Source organism: Macrotis lagotis, chromosome 2 (genome assembly GCF_037893015.1).
Source record: "Macrotis lagotis isolate mMagLag1 chromosome 2, bilby.v1.9.chrom.fasta, whole genome shotgun sequence".
In the NCBI taxonomy this organism is placed as follows: Eukaryota; Metazoa; Chordata; class Mammalia; order Peramelemorphia; family Peramelidae; genus Macrotis; species Macrotis lagotis.
This window is the reverse complement of record NC_133659.1, coordinates 324,147,632-324,170,439: the sequence shown is the minus strand read 5'-3', so window position 1 is coordinate 324,170,439 and position 22,808 is coordinate 324,147,632. Positions and strand designations below refer to the sequence as shown.

Genomic DNA, 22,808 nt, shown 5'->3' with positions numbered 1-22,808 from the left:
GAAACTGAAGCAAACAGGACTTAATAACTTACCCAAGTGTCTGAGGCTGGATTTGAACGCATGAACTGTCTCCAGGTTCTCATTCAGTATGGCACCACTTCACTCCCCAGATGATCTCTAGTGTAACTTTATTGTTTCTTCTTTGCAAACCCTTGTCTAAAACAAATCCCTCCCCCAAATTTCTGTAAAGATCTTGGCATTTTAAGTAGTTCATAGCCTCTTCTAAATATGAATTTATAATATGAATGACCAAGAAGCAGCCAATCCAAGTTACTGTGGGATTAAATAAAAGCATGTCTTCACTGATCTGAAATACTGACTAATAGAGGCATTTCTTCATAGATTTCTAGATTTGCAGAATCTTCACTTGGATACAAATACTAGAGACAGTTTAGCATAACTGCTGCTAGTGAGGACTTCTGACTCATTTTTTTCAGGATTCCTGAGAAGTGATTAAAAAAAATCCAGAGGGGTGGTTAGGTGGCATTGCCTTGCAAAAATGAAAAAAAAATAAAAAAAACCCCTAAAAAAATCCAGAAATGGGCGGAGAAGAAGGGTAGTTTCCTTAACACTATTCTTGTTCCTAGGAGAGTATTTTTAAAGACTCATGTCCGACTGTTACATAGAGTTGACTCAAAACAAGAATAATAATAGTTATTATTTTTATAGTACACTTTGCAAAAGCATTTATATCCCCTCTGGCTTGCAACAACTCTGTGAGCAGGATTATAATTACTCCCATTTTATAGATGGGGACATTGAAGCTTCAGAGAAGTTGTGACTTGCCCAGGATCATACAGTCAGCATGTGGCAGAGGTAGGACTTCAACCCAGTTCTTCCTAGGTTTCATATATTTTATGATGCTTTTTCTTTATATTAAAAAATACTACTTCTTTCTAAATGATTTTTTCTTCCCCCCAAAGAACCTTTCCTTGTGACAAATATTTTTAGTCAGCCAAAACAAATTCATACATGGGCTATGTCTGAAAGTGTACCTTATTTCATAGTTCTAGTCTACCATCTCTCTGCCAGGTAGCTGGGTACATTCTTCACCATCCCATTTTTTAAAACTATTTTTATTTTTTATCTTTATTTGTTTTTTAAAATTTTTTTAGTTTTTTTGCAAGGCAAATGGGGTTAAGTAGCTTGCCCAAGGCCACACAGCTAGGTAATTATTAAGTGTCTGAGGCTGGATTTGAACTCAGGTACTCCTGACTCCAGAGCCGGTGCTCTATCCACTGCACCACCTAGCCGCCTCTATGCTACATTTTAAAAAAATAAATTTATTTATTTAAGGCAATGGGGTTGAGAGTGTCTTGGCCACGGTCACACAACTAGGCAGTTATTAAGTGTCTGAGATTGGATTTGAACTCAGATCAATCCTGACTCCAGGACTGGTGCTCTATCCACTGAGCCACCGAACTGCCCCCATCCATTTTAAGAAATTACTTGGGCAGTTGATTTAAAAAACTCATAACCTCAACTGTAGGACCTGATTTATCTCTGAATTTTGTTAGAACTGTGAAATGTTGGGACTGTAATAGACTTTAGACAAAAGTCTAGATTTCATTTCTTCCTTATTTTATAAAATATGACATGGAAGCTGGAAGCTCAGAGAGGGAAAGTAATTTGGTCCAAGTTAGATTTTAGTAGCAGAACCAAGAGGTAGGACCAAAGTCAAAGTGTTGGAACTTCTTAGGATTTCTTTGACTGTTTCCTTATCTCCCTTGCCAGTGGTGCAGTAGCTAGACACCAGTCTTAGAGTCAAATCAGCCTTAGCCACTTAATAGTCATGCAACTCTGGGCAAGTCACTTCACCTCTTTTACCTTAGTTTCCTCATCTGTAAAATGACATGGTCAAGAAAAATGGCAAACTATCCCTGCCAAGAAAATCCCCAAATGGGGTCAGGAAGAATCAGACACAACTGAAATGATGCTACAACAACAAAAACAAACAGCAACAGAAGGAAGGACAAATCCCAGTTGCTGAATCAAAATCTGGGAAGGATGCATTTGAGTTTAATGGCCTTTACCTTCATGATACAATGCTAAGAATACTGGATTTGGAGCTCCAATTTAAATTGGCTAATGATTGGCCTTGGGAAAAACAGTTCAATTCTCTTGGTCTCATTTTTCTCATTTGAAGAATGTTAATGAGGCCATCCTTGAACAAAAGTGTATGGTGTGTGTGTTGGGGCGGGGGAGGCAAAGAGGACTGAGGTTGGAATATAGTATGATTTGTTCCAATCCTTATTTATCCTGGTAATGTATTTGTGCTTGGACCTCTCTGGGAGCAAACCTAACAAATTTATAAGTGTTCTCTATGCTCATCAAAGAAAAATGCTCAATCACAGTGAGAGGACCTGGGCCTCTTTGATTTAACAAGAGATGGGAATTGGCCTGGCCAACTTCAGTCTTCAGGACCCAGAGGTGAGAAATCCATGGGTCTAATAATAAGCCAGGTGCTTTATAGAGATTCGAAGCCTCAAATTGTAGGGTGGCCCATGCAAAGGAGATCCTTTTACAAGTCACTGTGCAATGTCTAGACTCGGATCTATTTTCAATGGGACACTGGTAATATTAACAGCAACACCTGATTTCCTAACTGGCCAATTCATGTCTCCTTTATGGGTGAAGTTCTGCCTCTCCTGAGAGCCAGCTGTAACTTTTTGAAGAATTTCTTATGAGATATTTAAAAGAAATTAAATTATAACTCACTAACCATCTGCGGGGAGAGCTAGCAAGGCAAGAGGGATCTGGGAGTTTGCCTCGAATTGGGAAGATCTGAATTCAAGTTGAACTCCCGGCCACATTATGAGCCAAGTCGCTTAACTTCCCCAACCCAAATATCTCTAGATTAGTCATTTTTGAGCAATTACAGGTGAATGTTGATGGTCACAGCTAACAGATAGTGCCTACTCTGAGTATAACAAGCTGGGGAGGAGGGAGATGCACGTATCTTCTCCATTTTTGTTGTTCAGTCATTTTCATTCTTGTCTGACTGTGATCCCATTTGGGGTTGTCTTGGCAGAGATACTGGGGCGATTTGCCATTTCCTTCTCTGGCAAACTGTTCCAGCTAGTAAGTTTTTGAGGCTGAATCTCAATTTCGGTCCTGATTAACCACTGCCTTCAAACAGTGACATTCTACTGGCTGAGAAAGGGCCATCTCCAGTCATCCTGATCCATAACTGGCTCCAGAGGAGAAAGAGACTGGCGACTTTTCACAGCCCTCTCTCACTTAAATCCCATTTACTTGTATGTCATGGCATCACCTTCCTGATGTTATGGGCATCTTTGAGATCACAGAATAAAGAACAACAGGCTAAGGAGCCGGGTAACTTTGGGAAAGATGATCCAGTCTGTCTGGACTTGTCCAATGTAGTCACTGCATGGGACTTTAGAGATCTAGTCTAACATGCTCATTTTGCAGATTAGGAAACTGAGGTTCAAGGAAGTTAAGTGACTTGCCCAAGGTCACATAGGTAAAATGATAGTCTTTGATAAGGAAGGGAACCTTACATTTACAGAGAAGGAAGCTGAGGCACAGAGGCTCAAGTGACTTTTCCACAACAGTAAGGTTCTAAGCCTAGGCTCTCTACTTACATTGCTAGGGGTAGTCTAAGGGTTTTCTAGGCTACTTCCCCAAGCACTCTCTTCACAGAATCCTTAGGAGGAGAGTCAAAGTCAAAACCTTCATCCTTCTTTTACAGGGTCAATGGGAGGGTTGTAATGGAAAGAAAGGGGACTTTGGAGCTGAGGGGAACACATTTTTCCTTTTTTTTTTTAAATAGTAAGGCCATGGAGTTAATTGAATTGCTCAAAGTCACACAGCTAGGTAGTTGTTAAGTGTCTGAGGTCCAATTTGAACTCAGGGCCTCCTTCCTCCAGAGCCTGTGCTCTATCCACTGCACAACCTAACTGCCCTCCAGGTTTTTCCAATGTTGGTTAGATACCCTCAGTTTCCCTGGCAGTTAATGGAGTTGTATTGAGAATCCCAACGTTTTTCCTTTGTTTCCTGTCTTCAACATCCCCTTTGACAGATGGGAAAAGGGGGAGGTGGGATTGCCTGTTTCTTAACTGTTAGCTGGGATTCACAAGCCAGCTGGTTTTCCCCTCCCTAAACCCCCTACCCCCTTTCCACTCAATGGTATTATCCCTCTATGGACCATGGATGGGGAAAGAATTTGTTCTTATTGTATATCTGACAATAGAGGCCTTCTTGAGCTCTTCTGCATGGCCAAGTGCAGGCCCTTGCATAATCCGAGGGGTGTTCCCCCCTCTCCTCCACCCCCAGGCCTGTATTTAGTTCATATAAGAATGCAGGAGTGAGTCCAAGAGCCACCCACATCCTGGTTGTCTACATGGTCTAGACATGGGTTCACAGCCTTCCCCCAACCCCAAGAAAAAGTATTAAGAATCCCAGGGGTCAAAGAAGAAAAGGAAAGGATTTTCAGAGAGTTCTCTGAGGCCGTTGTTGTAGCAGAATGACAGCAACTGGGGGTATTTAGAGAGGGTGATATAACATTGGCTGAGAAGGAACTCTGGGGCTCAGTTGGGGAATAATGAGGTTTGTTTCTGGTTCATTCTGTGAGGCCCCCTCCACCCTGCTGGTGATGGGAGGGTGGGGAGGTAGGAGAAGGCCAGCCTTTGTCTCCTGTATGTACAATGAAGGGATTGGTCCAAATAATCTTTTTTATTTTTTAAATACATTTTTACTGATTTCTTGGATTTTTGCATCACCAAAATCTCTTAATGTAGCTTTCCCTTCCAGAGAGTAATAGAAATAAAAAGGGGGGAGGGGAATAGCTTGGCAAAAGGACCAGATGGTCTTTAAGGTCTTGTTTTAAAAAATTCAATTAACAATGTATTTTCTCTCCTTCCCCTTTATCAACTCCCAGCTAGTGGAGGAAAAAAAATCTTTAAACCCCTTTGGGGGGGATGGGGGTCAGGAGAAACAGAATTTGAAGCCAAAGGACCTGGATTCCACTTGTAGATTTGTTCCTTACTAGCTTCGTGGGAAGTCCTAGGTAGCCTCAATTTCTTATCTGTAAAATGAGAGTAGACTTTCTACCTCCCTAATAGGAGGAGTGCACTTTGCAGATGGTAAACTACCCCAGAAATGTAAGCAGTGGAAGTAAGATGTTCCCAAGAGCTTTGCCCACTATTCTCCTATATAAGGCTGAGGATAGAAGTGTAGGCTGCAGTGAGAATCTACACATAAAAACAGCACTGGAAATCCTGGAATATCTTGAGTTGGGAGGGAGTTTAGAACAGGGATTGTCAGAGCTGAGAGGGGCCTTAGAATGTAGAATGTCAGAGATGATCATTAGAGATGGTCAATTTAAATCTCCTTACTTTGTTATTGGGTATAAGGCAAATGATTTCTTCAAGGTTATAGTCAGGGGGTCAAGGCTGCATTTGAACCCAGATCTCCTGACTCCAAGGCTTTCAATTACTCTGACCTTACTAATTTATTGATTGGCTGATACTTTTGTTTCTGTAAAGTTTCAGTTTGGTTCTTGATGGGGTTCGGGAGAATCAGGATTTGGAATAGTCATTCCCTTTATCTGTAGAAGGAATAAAAGGATGTTAAGGCTATTGAAACCAGTTATCATTTTGTGAACTGGCTTGATGGAGTGTCACTGATGGGAAGGGTTTTCTCTAGAGAGTTTCATGCTCTCATGGTCCAGACTGACTGACCTGTCTGTCATCCATGAAAGGAGGCCTTCGGGTCATAGCTGAGGTTACTGGGGGAGGTTTCCGGAGGATATTTGGAGATGGCAGCAATTTTTTTGGTCTTATTCCCAAGTGGGTAATTTTCTTTTTCTTGATGCCAGAGCAGACTGATCACATTACTGGTTTGTTTATAGAAAGAGATTGTGCCATTGGCAGAAGGTTTTTCCTTGTTAGATTGTCTAGTATCGTTTTTTGGCCTTTTATTATCACTTTTGAAGGCTGGGTAAACTGGCCCATGATGGGCTTTTTCATTAGCTGATTCAATGAATCCAGTAACTCCCCATTTACCTAGACTAGAATTATTGGCATCTGATTTTGGGTGGCAGTTTAAATCACTCTTGGCGGTCAGCTTGGTAAGAGTCAGAAAGATCTGAGAGTGAAAGCTGCCTTCAAAGTTAGGAAAAATCAAGTCTGAGTCCTTCTTTTCACAACTAACTGACTATATGACCCTAGAAAGGTCACCTAACTTCTCAGTACAGCAGGTATTCCCTAGAATCTCCATTGGAAGAGGAGATTCACTCTCGGAATACCCTTTACTAGTGAAATTTCATGTTTTAGAGCCATCTGGATCCAGTGGCCAGATATGAATCTGAATGACTGGAGATGGCCCTGGATATGAGGCAGTCAGGGTTAAGTGACTTGCCCAAGGTCACCCAGCTAGTAAGTGGCAAGTGTCTGAGACAGGATTCGAACTCTTATCCTCTTGATTCCAAGGCTAGTGCTCTATCCACTGCACCACCTAGCTGTCTTGGTCACAGAATTGGTAAGAGTTTGACTGGATTACATCCATATGTATCTTGGGCTTCAACCCAATCTTTTTCACTTGCCATAATGAAGGCTCAAATTTCTGGTTAGTTACAAAAACAAGGCAAGTGGAGAAAAAAAAAGTGATTTCTAAACTGGTCATGCCCATTGCATGTGATGAAGGTTTTTGTTCCACAGTCACAGATGTAACAGCCGCCTGTGTGGATTGATTGGCAGATGTGGCCCATTTAATCCTTGGCACTCTTTAAAGTGAATTTTATCTTGCTTTGTTGTAAGATGTTGGCATTCTATTGTCAATTAACCCACATCATTTTTAACCATTAGCCACAGGAAGACCCCAACTCCAAACCCTCATGTCCTGCCCATCACATTTCTTGTTCCTTGTATCTGTGGGAAGGATGTTTTTGCTATAAACGAAAGAAATGACAGTTTTTTTTCAATCTGTTTTCTTCATTGTGCATCTTGCCAAGTGACATCTGTATTTATTTTCCAAACTCTCAATGGTTGATTTGCATCTGTTTAGATCCCTGAATAACATTTCATTTCCTGACTTTATAGGTTGCCATAAAATCCATCCGTAAGGATAAAATTAAAGATGAGCAGGACATGGTTCACATCCGACGGGAGATTGAGATCATGTCGTCCCTCAGCCATCCTCATATCATCAGCATTTATGAAGGTCAGTGATGCTTCCCTGGTACCCCCTACTAATCCCATGTCTCAAACCAAAGACTCTTTGCAGGGGATTATCTTTATGATGAAAGTCACTCTTCACGGTTCAGTTTACAAAATGGCCAGGTGGGGAGGCAGCCTATTGAACCCTCACAATAATCTTGGATGCACCTGGACAGACCTACTTGTAAAATATCATTGGTGTGTGATGCACCTTGTCCCATCAATTTCCTGCCACATGATAACCCAACAACCAGGGCTCCTTTAAAGGCTAGAGTCTGCCTACAATTTTCCCTGAAAAACCATCAAAAAGAAGCAAAGACAACTGTTGGAAAGTGGGATGTTTGTGTTTGTATTTAATTTAACAAACATTTATTTGTTTATTAAAAATATTTTTCCTTGATATCTTTTGGATTTTTATTATTTTTTTTAACAAGGCAATGGGGGTTAAGTGACTTGCCCAAGGTTACACAGCTAAGTAATTATTAAGTGTTGCCAGGCCAGATTTGAACTTTATTATTGAGCTCGTGAGTCCCTTTTCCTCAGTTTGGTATAGTGGATAGAAGCTAACCTCAAAGTCGGTAGGACTGGGGTTCATGTCCTGTATCTGAGATGGACTGGCGGTGTGTTTTTGGGCCAGATCACTTAACTTTCCTGAGGCAGCAATCTGAAATGATACATTGAAGAGAAGGTGCTAGAGTTTCTTGACTAAGGAAATAACAAGTCTGCCATCTCTTTCTCTCTCCTTCTCTCTTCTTTATCTTCTTTCCTCCCTTTCTCTTTTCCCTCTCTCTCTCCTCTCTTTCTCCCTTTTTCTTTCTCCTTCCTTCCTTCCTTCCTTCCTTCCTTTTCTTTCCTTTCCTTTCTCATAATAACTCAACTGCCCAGTCTACAGCCTTTGCATAGATCAGTCAAGAGATAATTTGTGAAAGGGGAAGGTGAGCTCTTGGGGAGCATTAAGGAGGCATTCTAGAGGAGATGGCACCTGGGCTAGGATCCCATTTCCCAGAGGAGGCAGCTTTGGGATGGAGTTGACTTAGCGCAGCCGTGAGTTGTTCGAAATGTTGTTCTTTTGATAAACACATGCCCCGATCTTGAATAAATGAACAAACTTCAAACAGACCCAAGGGACACCAGGAGATAGGGGGTGACTCTGCCAGCAGATGGTTTGCAAATGTAGCCAGAGTTATCTCTGGTATATAGAGGGGGAAGGAGGAGGGGAGGAAGAGGGAAAGATGGGGTTGGGGGAAGAAAAGAAAGAGAAAGGCAGAAAATTGGGAGGGGAAAGACAGTTCTTGAGCAAGTTCCTTAAACCTACTCAGTGTCCTCATCTGGAAAATGGAATCAGTAATAGCTTATCTCACTGGGATGACACAAAGACTAAGGGAGATGAGAGGCAGTCTGGTGCAGTGGATAGAGCCTTTGGCTTAGCATCAGGAAGATCTTGGTTCAAATCCTGCCTAAATAAAGCACTTATTCTCCTTCGACCTTAGTTTCCTCACCTGTAAAAACGAAGAGTTGGACTCTGTCAGCCCCGAATCTACGTTCCTTTGCTTGTTGGACACTGTAACCAGGAAGCGTTATATGTGATGTCAGCTGTGACTAATATTAGAAATTAACTTTCATATCTTATCCTGAGTGTCTGTCAGTACTTTTTTCAAGTGTTTTTGGAGGTTTTTGTTGTGGTAGTTGTCAAACTGGGAGGACACCTACCTGTTTTCATCAGCTGCTCTTGGAAGGTTAAATAAGGCCAGGGTTTGGATAGCATAGAGAATTAAAGACGAATTTGTTTCCATGTTTTTGGTTTAAATTCTTTTTTTAATCACTAAAAGTCTACCTTCTCTCCTTCCCTTCCCTCTTCTTCCCCCAATGAGAAGGCAGGAAAAACAAATATCCTGCTACAAACATATATTATTAAGAGAAATCTTACATTGGCCATGTCCAATTAAAATATGCATTGAGACTCAGGATGTTAGAGCTATAAATGGTATCTTCCATAAAGACACAGAGCGTCATCTACTTCAACTCCACTCATTTTACAATGGGAAAACGTCACATCTCTAGTCAGAAGTGGGCTGGAGCCAAGGCTGGTGATGTTCTAGCCAGCATGTTTTACTAATTTTATAGATGAGGAAATCAAAGCTTAGAAAATGGAAGTGACTTGTTCAGGGTCACACAATTTGTAATACCTGAAGCAGGATTGAACCCCAAGAGTTCCTGACTTCTCCGTCCAGTGTCCTCCTATCCCCTATTTTTTTTTAGCTTTTTTTTTTTTTTTTGCAAGGCAAACAGGGTTAAGTGGCTTGCCCAAGGCCACACAGCTAGGTAATTATTAAGTGTCTGAGACCGGATTTGAACCCAGGTACTCCTGACTCCAAGGCCGGTGCTTTATCCACTATGCCACCTAGCCGCCCCATCCTCCTATCCCTTATTGCCTCTCACCAATTCCTTTGTCCAAGTGGTGTGGAATAGTGGAAAGACCATCATACTGGGCTCCAAAAAGCCTGCTTTTACTCTATGATCCTGGATAAGTGAATTCCCTTCTGACCCTCAGTTTCTTCATCGATAAAAAGGATAATGAGGGGGGCAGTTAGGTGGGGCAGTGAATAGAGCACCGGCCCTGCAGTCAGGAGGACCTGAGTTCAAATCCGGCCTCAGACACTTAATAATTACCTAGCTGTGTGGCCTTGGGCAAGCCACTTAACCCCATTGCTTTGCAAAAAAAAGGATAATGAGAGACAGCATGGCATTGTAGAGAGAGATACTCTGACACATCATGATGTCTCAGAGCCCTTGGTATTTAAAAAATTTTTTTTATGTATTTAATTTAAGGCAATGAGGCTGTGACTTGGTCAAGGTCACACAGCTAGGCAAGTATCTGAAGTCACACTTGAACTCAGATCCTTCTGACTCCAGGGCCGGTAGTCTAGCTTGGTAGCTTTCTAAGACTATGAACCACAGAGCCAGTCTGAATTGGGAGAGGCAGTTTCCTCCCTGGACATTCCATATGTCAATGATACCACAAATTGGGTCCCAAAAAAGGTGGTGATCAAATATACTGGCCACCTCTTGAGAATCTTTATGAGGATATTGCTTAATAAACTTTTAAAGAGTTTTTTTTGTAAGATTTTTGATTAAATATTTTAAAAACATTATTCCTGCTGAGATCCCAGGTAGAAACTTGGCTGTTATTGGCCCTTTGAATGTATTAGGTGCGTAGGCCTATAAAATACTATGGATGTTGGCACTTACCCAAGACAAAATTTAGTGGGCAGACAGAACTCATCCTTCTGGTCTTTTTTCTAAGGAGAATCTGAAAAACCAAGAGAAGGTTCAATATGTTGTTTCCTAAGCTGGGACTTGAACCCTGGTTCCAAGACTCCATGTTTTCTTATCTACATAGAATGTAAATCTTTCAGGGCTGGTGTTCTCACTTCTGTTGCCTCCTGCCTAGCGTGTAGTGATCAGAAAAGGAACTGAAGCTATGATTTTACTGGTAGAGGGGACTCCCAGAAGAGGAAATTCCTACTCCATTGCAGGTTGGCACTGTCTAAAAGAGGCCATTTTAAGGAGTTTCCTAGAGTGACTTATTAGGAGTCTTCCAGCCAATGTGTGTCAGAGGCTTCCCTTGAACCCATACCTTTTGACTCTTGAGACGGACTCATGATCATACCTAATAGAGATTCTTAGTATTTTTTTGCAAACAAACACAGTCTCATGCTCAAGTACAGGTTCTCATTTAATGTCTTTGTCAGAGTGACTTATTTTAATAGTCATTATCAAAAGATTTTTAAATTTTACTCTAATCAAATATCTTGTCTCCTTTGATTTGTGGCATATATTGGTGGGTTTTGTTTTGATTTCTTTGATTAAATGTTAATGAACAGACCATAAATACCTATTACTCTGGAGTCAGGAGTATCTGAGTTCAAATCTGGCCTTTAGTAGGTACTTCATGAGGGCTTGTTGAAAGAGTGCTGGCTTGGTTTCAAATTCTATTTTGGGACAAAGGCTACCAGGTGACCTTAGACAAGTCGTTTAACTTCTTGGGCTTCAATGATCTCATCCATAAAATGAGGGCATTGGACTTTTGAGGTCTTTTGTAACTCCAGATCTATGATTCTCAGACAAATGCCAGATGATCTTAAAAACAACCCATCCTTGGGTGGTACAACAGTCAGTACTTTGACCCCATGAGGGTTGGTGATTAATCTCCAAATTTGTCAACTCTGCTCCAGCTCCAATCAACCCCTTCTTTAATGCTAAGTAAATACAAATAAATTTCTACAAGCTTTCTAGCCTGGCCGATACATTTTGTAATGGGGTAGGGGAAAATTATCTTCCCCCTTGATCTTCAAGAGGTGGGGACCCCTGTTTTCAGTCAAAGGAAATTCCATCTTCTCAGCAGGAAGGTAATTGGTGATATGGAGAGAGCGGTTGAAAAGGAAGGGCTTTGTCGAACTTTTGAAGTTCTGAAAATCGACTGGGAGAGATAAAAACAGATCTCTTGTTCTCATTTCAGGACCTGAGCTCTGACTTCAAAGCAGGATGTTTCACGGGACCCTCCCCAGGCCCCTTTCTCTGAAAGCCTGTGATATCCAATATGGGAAATCTTGTAGCTCATATCTTTCTTGAGGTTACCCTAGGGAATTCCTGTATCCCATCTGGTCATCATCCCATGCGAGAAAATAAAAAACTGAGGAAGTCTGGTGTCTGATTCATTTCTGTGACCAGAAACTTTTTGTCTTAGTTTTTCAGGATGATGGTAATGGTGATTCCCATTAATATAGTCAATCAATCAATCAATCAGCAAAACTTTTCCAAGTACCAAAGTGTCTGTCACGTAGTCTAAGTGGCAATTATGCATAATGAAGTCTTCTTGAGTGGTACAGAACAAGGAGTTTATGGTATCAGGAGGTCAGTATAGAATAGAATGGTCCAGGAAATCTTCACAGAGATTAGATTTGAACTGGGATCTGAAGGGTGGACGGAATTCAAATTATAGGAAATGCTGTGTTATCACATTCAATGTTGAAAAAAATGATATGACTAAAAGTGGTAACAGTGGTTTAGACAATCAGTTTGACTAGAGTGGAGGGTTTGTGTAGGGGAGTTGTGGGAAATCAACTTGGGAAAAATAGATTGAAGTCATGACTTTAGGAGATTGCTAGTACGCCCCTTGCCTCTCATCTGTGAGGTGGTGGAATATAGATGTGTGGAGTAAGGGATCCATTGTCAGACATGGCCATAGGCTGATTTTTTTTGTGGTTAGTTTTAGAGTTGACTTGCCCAGGGTGATATGGACAGCAAGAGTTAGAGGTATGGAACTTGATTCCTGGTCTTCTTGACTGTAAGGCTCACCTGTACTACACTTTACCTCAACTTGTCCATTGTTGCCTTTCAGATGTGTCCCACCCTTTGTGTTCCTATTTTGGGGTTTTCTTGGCAAAAATACAGAGTGGTTTTCTATTTCCTTCTCTGACTCATTTTACAAATGAGGAAACTGAGGCAGAGTACAGTGACTTGTCCAAGGTCACAAGCTAGTGAATGTCTAGTGTGGATTTGAATATAGGAAGATGAGTCTTCCTAATCCCAAGCCCAGCTCTCTGTCTGCTACACCACATAGCTACCTCAACTTGCTATAGCAGTGACCTTTAATAAATATCTGTGGGATTGAATTAAATGGATTAAATCAATGGATTCAAGTGACTATTGTGTGTTCAGCAGAGGAAGATAAAAAGAAAGATACAAAATTTGGGTGAGACATAGCCCTGGCTTTGCATGGCTTGGTCTGTTGTTGTTTAGTCATGTCCAACTCTTCATGACCCAAGGGCTATGGCATACCAGCCCTATCTGTCCTCCCCTAGTCTATCCATGCTCATGTTCATTGCTTGCTTCTGTGACACCATCTGTCCCTCTCATCCTGTCATCCCCTTCTCCTTTAGCCTTCAATCTTCCCCAAAATCAAGGTCTTTTCCAATGGGTTCTATCTTCTTATTATGTGACTAAGTGGTTGAACTTCATCTATACATCTCATTCTTTAATCCCTTTCTCCTTTTACCTTTAAGCTTTTCCCAGATCAGGGTCTTTTCCAATGAGTTCCATCTTCTTATTATGTGACCAAAGTAGTTAAAGTTCAGTTTCTATATTTGACCTAGCAAATACCAAATTCCTTTAAATATTGACTGCCTTGATCTCCTTACCGACTGGGGGACTCTCTAAAGTCTTCTCTAGCATCAGAATTCAAAAGCTTTAATTCTGTGGTACTCAGCTTTCCTTATTGTCCAACTCGTACAACCATACATCATGATTAGAAAGACTATAGCTTTGAATATATGGACCTTTACCAACAAGGTGATGGCTCTTTTTAGGCTTGCTGTCCAGGTTTGCCATAGCTTTTTTCCCCCAAGGAACATACTTCTTTCAATTTTTTGACTGTAGTCACTGATTGCTGTGATTTTTGAACCCAAGAATATAAAATCTGCCACTGCTTCCATTGTTTCCCTATACGTGTCAGGAAGTGATGGGACTTGTTACCAAGATCTTAGATTTTTTGATGTTAATTAAGCTTGGAGTCACCTTTTATATTCTGCTCTTTCACCCTCATCAAGATGCTTCTTAATTTCTCTTGTAGATAATCTTGTACATTCAAGGGACAGATATAGTAGATGAAAGGTTGTCTAGATTTCCTGCAGAAGGTTCAATTTGAACTGAGCCTAGACAGAAGTCAGAAAAAGCAATATGTGGAAGTCATCAGAGTGGTCATCATCTGCATGTCTAAGATTGTTGATATTTCTTCTCTCAATCCTAATTCTGACTTTTGATTCATCTGGCTTGGCCTTTCACCTCCATAAAAGTTATATAAACAAGGTGACAACAGACAGTCTTGTTCTTCTTTTCCAAACTTAAATCAATCATGTTTGGTTCTAACTATTGCTTCCTGCATATAGGTTCCTCAGGAGACAAGGAAGATGATCTTGTAGTCTCTTCTCTTTAAGAACTTGCTACATTTTATTGTGATCCACCCAGCTAAACAGTGGAATCAATGAAGCAAAAGTAGATTTTTTTTCCTGGAACCCTATTCTCTCTCTCCCTCTCTTTTGCAGAACAAAGGAGTTAAGTGACTCAGCTGGGTAATTATTAAGTATCTGAGGTTGGATTTGAATTCAGGTCCTCCTGACTCCAGGGTCAATGCTCTATCCACTGCACCACCTAGTGACCCATTCTTTCTCCATATTCTAGTCATTGTTGGCAATTTGGTCTCTAGTTCCGATGCCTCTCCATAAACCAGACTACTCATTGTCAATTCACATATTGCTGAAACCTAGTTTGCAGAATCAACCTTGCTGGCATGTGGAATGAATGCAATTGTTCAGGAATTTGAACATTCTGTTAGGATTGCCCTTCTTTAAGATTGGAACATAAGTAAACTGATCTTTTCCAATTCAGTGACCATTGTTAGAGTTTCCAAATCTTCTGGTATATGGAATAAAGCATTTTAACAGTATCATCTTTAAGGATTTAAATAGCTCAACTGGAATTTCATCACTTCCACTTACCTTCTTGTTGGCAATGCTTTCTAAGACCTCCTTGACTTCATTCTCCAAATTATCTGACTCTAGAGTACTAACCACCCCCATCATGTTTATCTGTGACGTTATCTTTCTTGAATAGTTTTTGTATCATTCTATATACTTACAGTCTTGTAGGAGATAATAAAGCAAGTTTTTATCAAACCCTTATTATGTAGAGGATAAGAAAGAGAAAAAAAACCTCACTGCCCTTGAGAAGTCTAAATTTGAATGGGGGAAGACAACTTTCAGGTAATCATGTCCACTCAAGATACAGAAATGGTAGATGGAAGGTTATTTCAGAGAAATCATTGGGAATGAGCCAGGGAAGGGATAGATTTCCTGCAGAAGGTCCAGTTTGAGCTGTCTTGACAGAAGTCAGAAAAAGCAATTTGTAGAGGAAGTAAGAAGGGAGAGCATTGTAGGCATGGGAAACTGGCAAAGATAGCCCTGATGACCAAAATGAGAGATGATCCTATCCAGCTCTATATCCTATGATAACTCATTGTTGAGAATTATATAAGAAGAGCAATGGAGGAACTAAATATTTTGCTCTAGAAGGTCCCGAGAAGGTCCTTACTGACAGGGGCAAGAGGGAATGAAATCTGTAGGTCTTACTGTATCATTACTTTCAATACAAGTACATTCCCATGATTCTAGAGATTTAGAAAAAGGCCCATTGGGGATGGACAAGTTTGGACTAGAAGGCCCACCAGAACCTGTGAAGGAGCTGCCCAGGCTCATTTGAGATTTCAGATCTATATTGGAAGCTGACTCAGAGGCCCCCAAGTCTAACTCCTCACTTTGCAAAATGAGAAAATGAGGGATGAGGAAGGGAATTGAAAGGATTTGATCAAGGTCATAGATAATAAGCATCAGAGGCTGGGGGTTAAACCCACATCCTCACACTCCAGCTGATGTTCTTTCTGGTTTGGGTCCTGCAGCAATTGGCAAATGAGCATTGATGCTTTTGTGGTCCAGTTCCCAATCTACTGGTTTGTTTAGTTACCCAAATGTCAACTCCCCTTCTCTGGGACTCCCAGCACATTAAAACAGGTTGTTGAGTTTGGCAGAGAGCTGTGTTGGACTTGTATTTACTCTTTTATTCCCATGGCTAATCTTCAAATAGTTGGGAGGAAAACTGCCCTTTGATGTCAAGTTTCACTGGTTCCATATTAAGTCCCTATAGATTAGATCAAAATCAAGGGTTAATGACAAGTCATTAGAAAGTAGCAATGAATTTTGTCTCCACTTTCCATCAAGAAAGACCCCTTTTCCTGCTGTTGCTCAGCCACTTCTCTAATTTGCTTCCTATTAAGTGAGCTGTTTGACCTTAAAATCTATTATGTTCACTGTTTTCTTTGGTGATTAAAGAGAACACAAAGAAAAGCAATGCTTCTCTTTAGCTATCCTGCCTCACCCTTTGGAGTTTCCTGTGATTTAAGGTTTTTTTTTTTCATTTTGAAAGAATACAGCTTCTTCCATGAGTGACTTGTGTTTTTTTTTAAATATAACATGAAAAATGCTTTTGCGTTGTAGTACAGTGATTTTGGGAAGTGTGTATAGTATCCAGCTTTTGCTTAATAAATGCTCATTGATTTTTCTTGGCCAAGAATAGCAAGGTAGCATGCTCCTAGGAAAGCTGGAATATACCAAGAGTAGGTCTTTACCACTAATTGGCTGTGACTTCAGACAAGTCATTTTCTATCTTGAAGTCTCAGTTTCCCAATGTGTGAAAGGAAGGGATTTAATTAGAGGACCTCATAGAAACACAGAATTCAGAGTGGCCATCTACTTCAACCCATATGTGAAAGAAGTCCGGATATAACAGACCTGATGAGTAGGTGCTCAGTTTTTGCTAGAAGGTTCCCATCTCAGACAGCCCAGTCTATGTTGGAATAGCTCTAATTATTATGATAAGATTTTCCCTTAAATTTGCCTTTTTTCTAATTTGTATGCATTGTTCCTGATTCTCTCCTGTCTGATCTAACAAGTTGAATCTTTCCCCTAATTCTTCAAATATTTGAAAACTGTTATCATGTTCCTGAATCTTCTCTTTTCCAACCTATACATGTCCATTCCTTCAGACATTCCCTATATGACAATGCCTCAGAGCCCTTTACTGTCAACTCCTGGTTGCCCTCCTCAGGAAACCTTCCATCTTATCGATATCTTTCCCATGTTCAGCCTAGAAGAAAAGACTTATGGGAAGGGGGTTGTGTTCAAGCAGGTGTAGGGCTATCATGTGGAAGAGAGATTAATTAACTTCATTCTGCTTGTAGGGGACAGAAAAAGGAGTAATGAGTGGAAGATAGAGAGAAATAGATTTATACTCAATAAAAACAATTAGCTGGTACAAAGTGGCAGCCTTGGCTGAGTTCAAATGGAGGCCAAGTGATTATTTGCAGGGAAGTTCACAAAACTAACAATTTAGAGCTCGAAGAGACCTTAAGTATCACTCAAATCAAAAATACATTAATGACTAGGTGGTGCAGTGGATAGAGCCCTGGAGTCAGGAGGACCTGAGTTCAAATCTGGGTAGACACTTAATCCTTACCTAGCTGTGTGGCCTTGGGCAAGCCACTTAACCTCATTTGCCTTGCTAAAACCTAAAACAAAAACAGATGCATTTGGAGACACACAGGGTGATTGGGTTGTTGGTTGTTCAGTCATTTTCAGTTGTGTCTGATTGTTTGTGACTCCATTTGGGGTTTTCTTGGTAGAGATACTAAGTATTTGCCATTTTCTTCTGGATCATTTTATAATTGAGGAACTTGAGGCAAACAGGTGACTTGCCCAGGGTCACACAGCTAGTCAAATCTGAGGTCAAATTTGAACTCAGGTCTCCCTGCCTTCAGATCTGGCACTCATTCTGCTAGAATCTTCTCTCTGCTCCTTCTGGTGATTGGCAAGAGTGCTTAGTTTAGTCAGATGACTTGAGCTCAGTTCTCAGCTGAAGGTCAATGAATAGATGAAAAACATTTATTAAATGCTTCCTGCATGCTAAGGATATATAAAAAAGGCAAATTACCTAGCTGTGTGGCCTTGGGCAAGCCACTTAACCCCATTTGCCTTGCAAAAAAAAAAAACCCAAAAAAGGCAAATCGGGACAATCTCTGATCTTAAGGAGCTCACATTCTCATTGGGAGTCTTATTCTCCTATAAAATGAATAGACTAGCCTAGCTTATGTCTCTTCAGCTTTGTGTCTGTGAGCTGAGCCGTAGATGCTTGGATCTCGGGTGGATGCATTGCTCTCACCCTGTATTTCTTAAGGAGGGATGGCAGCCCATATGGTTGGATCCTGCAGATCTTTAATCAGACCGCTCCATTTAGCAGTGGAAAGGTACTTAGGGTCTGGGATTACTCAGCAAGTCATAAAAATACCATTGAGTGGAAAGACACCAGATGGAAGGAATGTCAACATACTGGAACTGTTGCAGAAGATTGCCTTGATAGAAGGGTAAGGCATGAGGAGAATTTGGACTGTTCCAAGCCTAGGTGCTTGTCCTTCTCTCTTAAAACCAACAAGTGAGCATTCTTAGCCTGAGGTTACGTGAAAGCTTAGGAAACCAGGCCATAATGAAGTAGCCACCATTTTCTTTTTTTTCAATAAAAATAAAAGTCTCTTACATTTTTGTGACACTGTTTTTCTTTTAAAAAGTGGCTTCCTTTTCCTTCTGCCTTTAGGAATTCATTTCTCTAAGAGCAGTTTAGAAATGGATGAGGAAAGTGGAGTGTTCTCTGGGATCAAAGTATTAAAAAAGAGAAAAAAGATTCTTTTAGCATTTCAAACTTAGTAATGATCAACAAACACCATCGTTGCAATAGAAAAGGGAGACTAGGAAGGAGGATTGTATAAAAAACTATCAACTTTTCTTATAGTCAATTAAAACAAAAACAAAATAATTGTGCATTCTATTTTTAAAAAGATAGTCATATAGTTACTCTATTTACTTCACTCCCTTTTGGCCAAAGCATTCTTTTTCCTATGAGAGTTATCTTTTGGTATTGACCTTCAGGCCAGTGGGGAGGGAATTATTAGGGATTGGGTCATTAACTGGTTGAAAGCCAGATGATCAGGGGGCAAAAGCAAACTTTTAAATTCAGCATCTGATGAAATCCACAATTAATTGGAAGAAGGGACTGTTACTGGAGCAACCAGGCTTCCAAAGGAAACAAGCAAAATTCCTGCACATTCTGTTGGGGGCGGGGGGAGAGAGAGAGAGAGAGAGAGAGAGAGAGAGAGAGAGAGAGAGAGAGAGAGAGAGAGAGAGAGAGAGAGAGATTGAGTTTGTCCTAATAGAGAGTTTTGAGTTTTAGAATGAGCTTGTCAGCTATCAGTGTGTCCCAACCACCTGGGGAAACACTGAAGAATTGGAATTGTGCCCATTCTTCAAGGTCTAGGCTATGGAGTCTTCCATAACTCAAGTTTTTGTTTTTTTGGCAAGGTAATGAGGTTAAATGACTTGCCCATGGTCACACAGCTAGGTAATTATTAAGTGTCTGAAGCTGGATTTGAACTCAGGTCCTCCTGACTCCAGGGCTGGTGCTTTATCCTGGCTCGCCTTCCATGACTCTTAAGAGTTGGGACTTGGTATCACTAGAGTCCTATCCAAATTCTATTGCTTGAACAACTTAGTGATGATGAGCTAAGTTTTTGAGATGGGTTTTACAGCTTCCCATTCTCTCTGGCCATGGACAGGCGCCTGTCCTACCCTTTGGGGAGCTGTCAGACTCCTGATTAAATGGTCTAGGCTGGAGACACAGGTTTTGGCTCTTCAGAAAGGAAACCTTTCCCTACTTGTGGAAAAGAAAATTTTTCCTCATGACTAGTAACATAAACACACGCTCATCCACTCTTAGGGCCTTATAAATAGCTGGCCGCACACTTACTCAGGGGAAGTAACATTTTTCTGCCAGAAGAATGGTGGTGTCCTTTGATTTATTTTAGCCTAGTTATAATTCAATTCCATTAGTCATTTTTCGAGGCATTTGGGTGGTGGGGAAAACAGAGCATCATGACAAAAGAGAGTTCAAATTGAAATGATATGTGTCAAGAGCTTTACATATTATTACACATTATGTGCAAAGATTGCAGAGGATTCTCCTCTCCCTCCCATCAATTGATTGTATTTAACAGCCAAATATGATCAGACTGTAGGATTCAGGGGCCTCTGAGAGGTCATCTTTACTAATGAGGAAACTGAGGCTCAGTGACTGGCTTGCTTTATCTAGAATCACAGAGGTAGGGAGCCTCATAAGATTCTAGATTGAAATTTTTCAACTGTGTCTGATTCTTTGTGACCCCTCGTTGGGGTTTTTGTGGTAAAGATTTGAGTGATTTGCCATTTCCTTCCCCAGCTCATTTTTATAGATGAGGAAAATGAGACAAATAGGATTAAGAGATTTGCCAAGGGTCACATTGTTAGGAAGTATCTGAGGCTGGATTTGAACTCAGATCCACTGACTCATGAGCAATTGTCCTTTGCATTGTCCCAGTAACCCTCTTCCCCACTGCCCTTGGGTTACTGATGCCATCTTTAACAATGGAGATGTCAAACCCCAACTAGACTCCTCCACATGCCTCTGTAAATTCTAGGTAGATATTTAGAGACATTCTAAAAAGTGATTGTTGGCCTCGTCTGTCCTCTCTATCAGTGTTGGACCTGCAAGGCGCCCGCCAGCACTGAGGGCTGTCTCATATTTTCCTCTGTTTCACTGGTTGCCATGGGCAAGGAATTCATCCCCAAGTGGCCAGCCTATTGGAGATGAGCCCCAGCTAGCTAGGCTGGTCCTTGGAAGGCAGACACCAACTGTTGCCAGGATTGTACTGGGAGACTCTCTTGTCATGACACCACCTGTTGGAGTATGGGCTTTTCTGGCATTCATAGCCTTTGAGAGATTCAGGTCTTTTCCTCCCTTTACTGAGGCATCAGATCATCCTTTCTTGGAAAAATCCTTGAGGATGCAAACTTGATGTTGTAAGTGGTCCAGGTTCTGAAAAGAGCTGACAGTTTAGTAGAATAAATGAGCCACTTTCAGACACATAATTTAGGACTGTACAAAGAACTGGGAATTCTTGGAGGCAATTAACAGTCCTGGCTGAGGTGATGAGGCAAATGGAAAGATGAAGATAATAATAAGAACCATCATCATAAGGGCTAATCTATATAAAGACCTTCAGATTTGCAAAGCGCTTCCCATTTGTTATTTCCTTTGGTCCTCAGAACGAACCTGTAAGGGCAGGAGGCTGTGATTAACCTCATTTTCATAGGGGAAACTGAGGCAGACGAAGGTAAAGAGACTTAACCCATGATCTCAGAGCTAGTAAGTAGAGGCAGAATTCAAACTTGGGTTTTCTGGACTTCTGTACCCTTTGGCTTTTATGGTAAAGCAAATAATGACAAGACTTTGACCTTTGAAAGAAACAAACATTTATCTCATCGTAAGGCATTAAAAACCTAAGCCAAGTATCTCAAAATCAGAAATCGGGGGATTTTAAAACAGCTAGTTTGTAGACGGCTTTACAAACCTTACTGTGTTATAGATATGTTAGCAAGTAAGGGAATGACTTTTAACTACTTCGACCTCTCTCTCTCCCTACCCCTAATACTTTCAGACTTAACACATTCAGTCTGGATTTTTTATTTTTTTTACATGTAGGGTGTTTTAATTTAAAGTTCATGGAATCATGTTTTTGAGATGGAAGTATCACAGAAGTCATTTGTTCATTCATTCAGCAATCATTTATTAAGCTCCTGCCATATGCAATATTCTACATGTATTAGGAAAGTAAAAAGGCAAAGCTTTAAACTGCATGAAGACTTTTGGGACAACCAGTATCTAGGTATTGGTATTGTTATTATCAGTAAACTTAGTGTGGGATCAGGCAGATTTGGCTTCATATCCTATCATTGGCATTTCTGCCTATCTGGGCCAAGTCAGTGAATCTTCTCGTTGCCTTGGGCAAATCTCTAAGATTCAGAAGATGCCAACTAGATGCTGACCTGTACTGGGGATGGGGAGTTTCCTCCCTATCTGCTCCCTAAACACTAATTTGATTCCCATTTTTACAACTGAGGGAACTGAGACAGAGAGATGTAAAGTCATAAGTCTGGCACAGTGTATTCTGCTTATACTGCCTTCCTTGATCACTGAAGATCTCCCCCCTCACCCTGTGTGGCTTCTCTTTGGGGCAGTTAACTGTCATTCTATCTCTGATTCTGCTTGTCCTTCTCTCCCTATCTGACCTTGGGGAGTTCACTTCATCTCTTGGGGTCTCCCTTTTCTTCATCTGTGACTGAGTCAACAGAATTAGGATCCCATGTGTGACTGAATGTCATATATTGGGAGCTGTTATTGTCCCTGGTTTACTTTTGTAATTTGACCACAAACTTCCTGGGGGGAAGAACTATATCTGTTCTAAACTTCACATCTCTACCAGTACTTGGCAGGTGAGTTTGTGCTTAGTAGGTTTTTTTTTTTAGGTTATATTGAATTGAATTTTTTCCAAACAGCAAAAATACTTTGCTTCCTCTCTTCTCTCCCATCTCCCTCATTGATAGAAGCAAAAGCAAAATGATTAGAACAAATAAGTAAAGAGATGCAAAGGAAATTTCCAAATTGGTCATGCCCCCCCCACATGTCACTTCTCTGTCATGAGGTTCAAAGTCACATAGTAGGTATGTCATAATAACTGAAATGGGATGTCTATAAATCAGTGACACTGTCTTGGATTCTGTCTTGTTTACACTTTACATAACTCAAAAATGAAGGTGGGTGTATAGATTTTCCCTTTATAGATGTATACATGTATATGTATATACATGTATGTTTATATATTTAAATACATATATACACATACATACATACATACATACACACACATAGAGAAAGCCTTTCCAAATTTATCCAGTTATGAAATCGAAAATTCTGTGATTCTAGTCATTTGTTTTGTCTATGCAGAGCCAACAATAGGTTTCATTGTTTGTTTTGGCCTGGTGTAAGGAAGGGGGAGGGAATAAATATTTATTAATCCCCACTATGTGTTAGGCATTCTTC

At 40.7% G+C, this 22,808-nt stretch overlaps 1 protein-coding gene across 2 annotated transcripts in view; it reads left to right on the top strand.

Moving 5' to 3' along the window:
- Positions 1-22,808, top strand: part of NUAK1 (NUAK family kinase 1) — a 74,348-nt gene that overhangs the window by 24,675 nt on the left and 26,865 nt on the right. Inside the window, exon 2 of one of the 2 annotated variants that reach the window (XM_074226759.1) lies at positions 7,062-7,182. In XM_074226759.1, the coding sequence (XP_074082860.1) occupies positions 7,062-7,182 (121 nt within the window). Of the gene's footprint in view, positions 1-7,061; positions 7,183-8,422; positions 22,202-22,808 lie in introns of those variants that run through there. The other variant, XM_074226760.1, reaches the window with a different exon arrangement.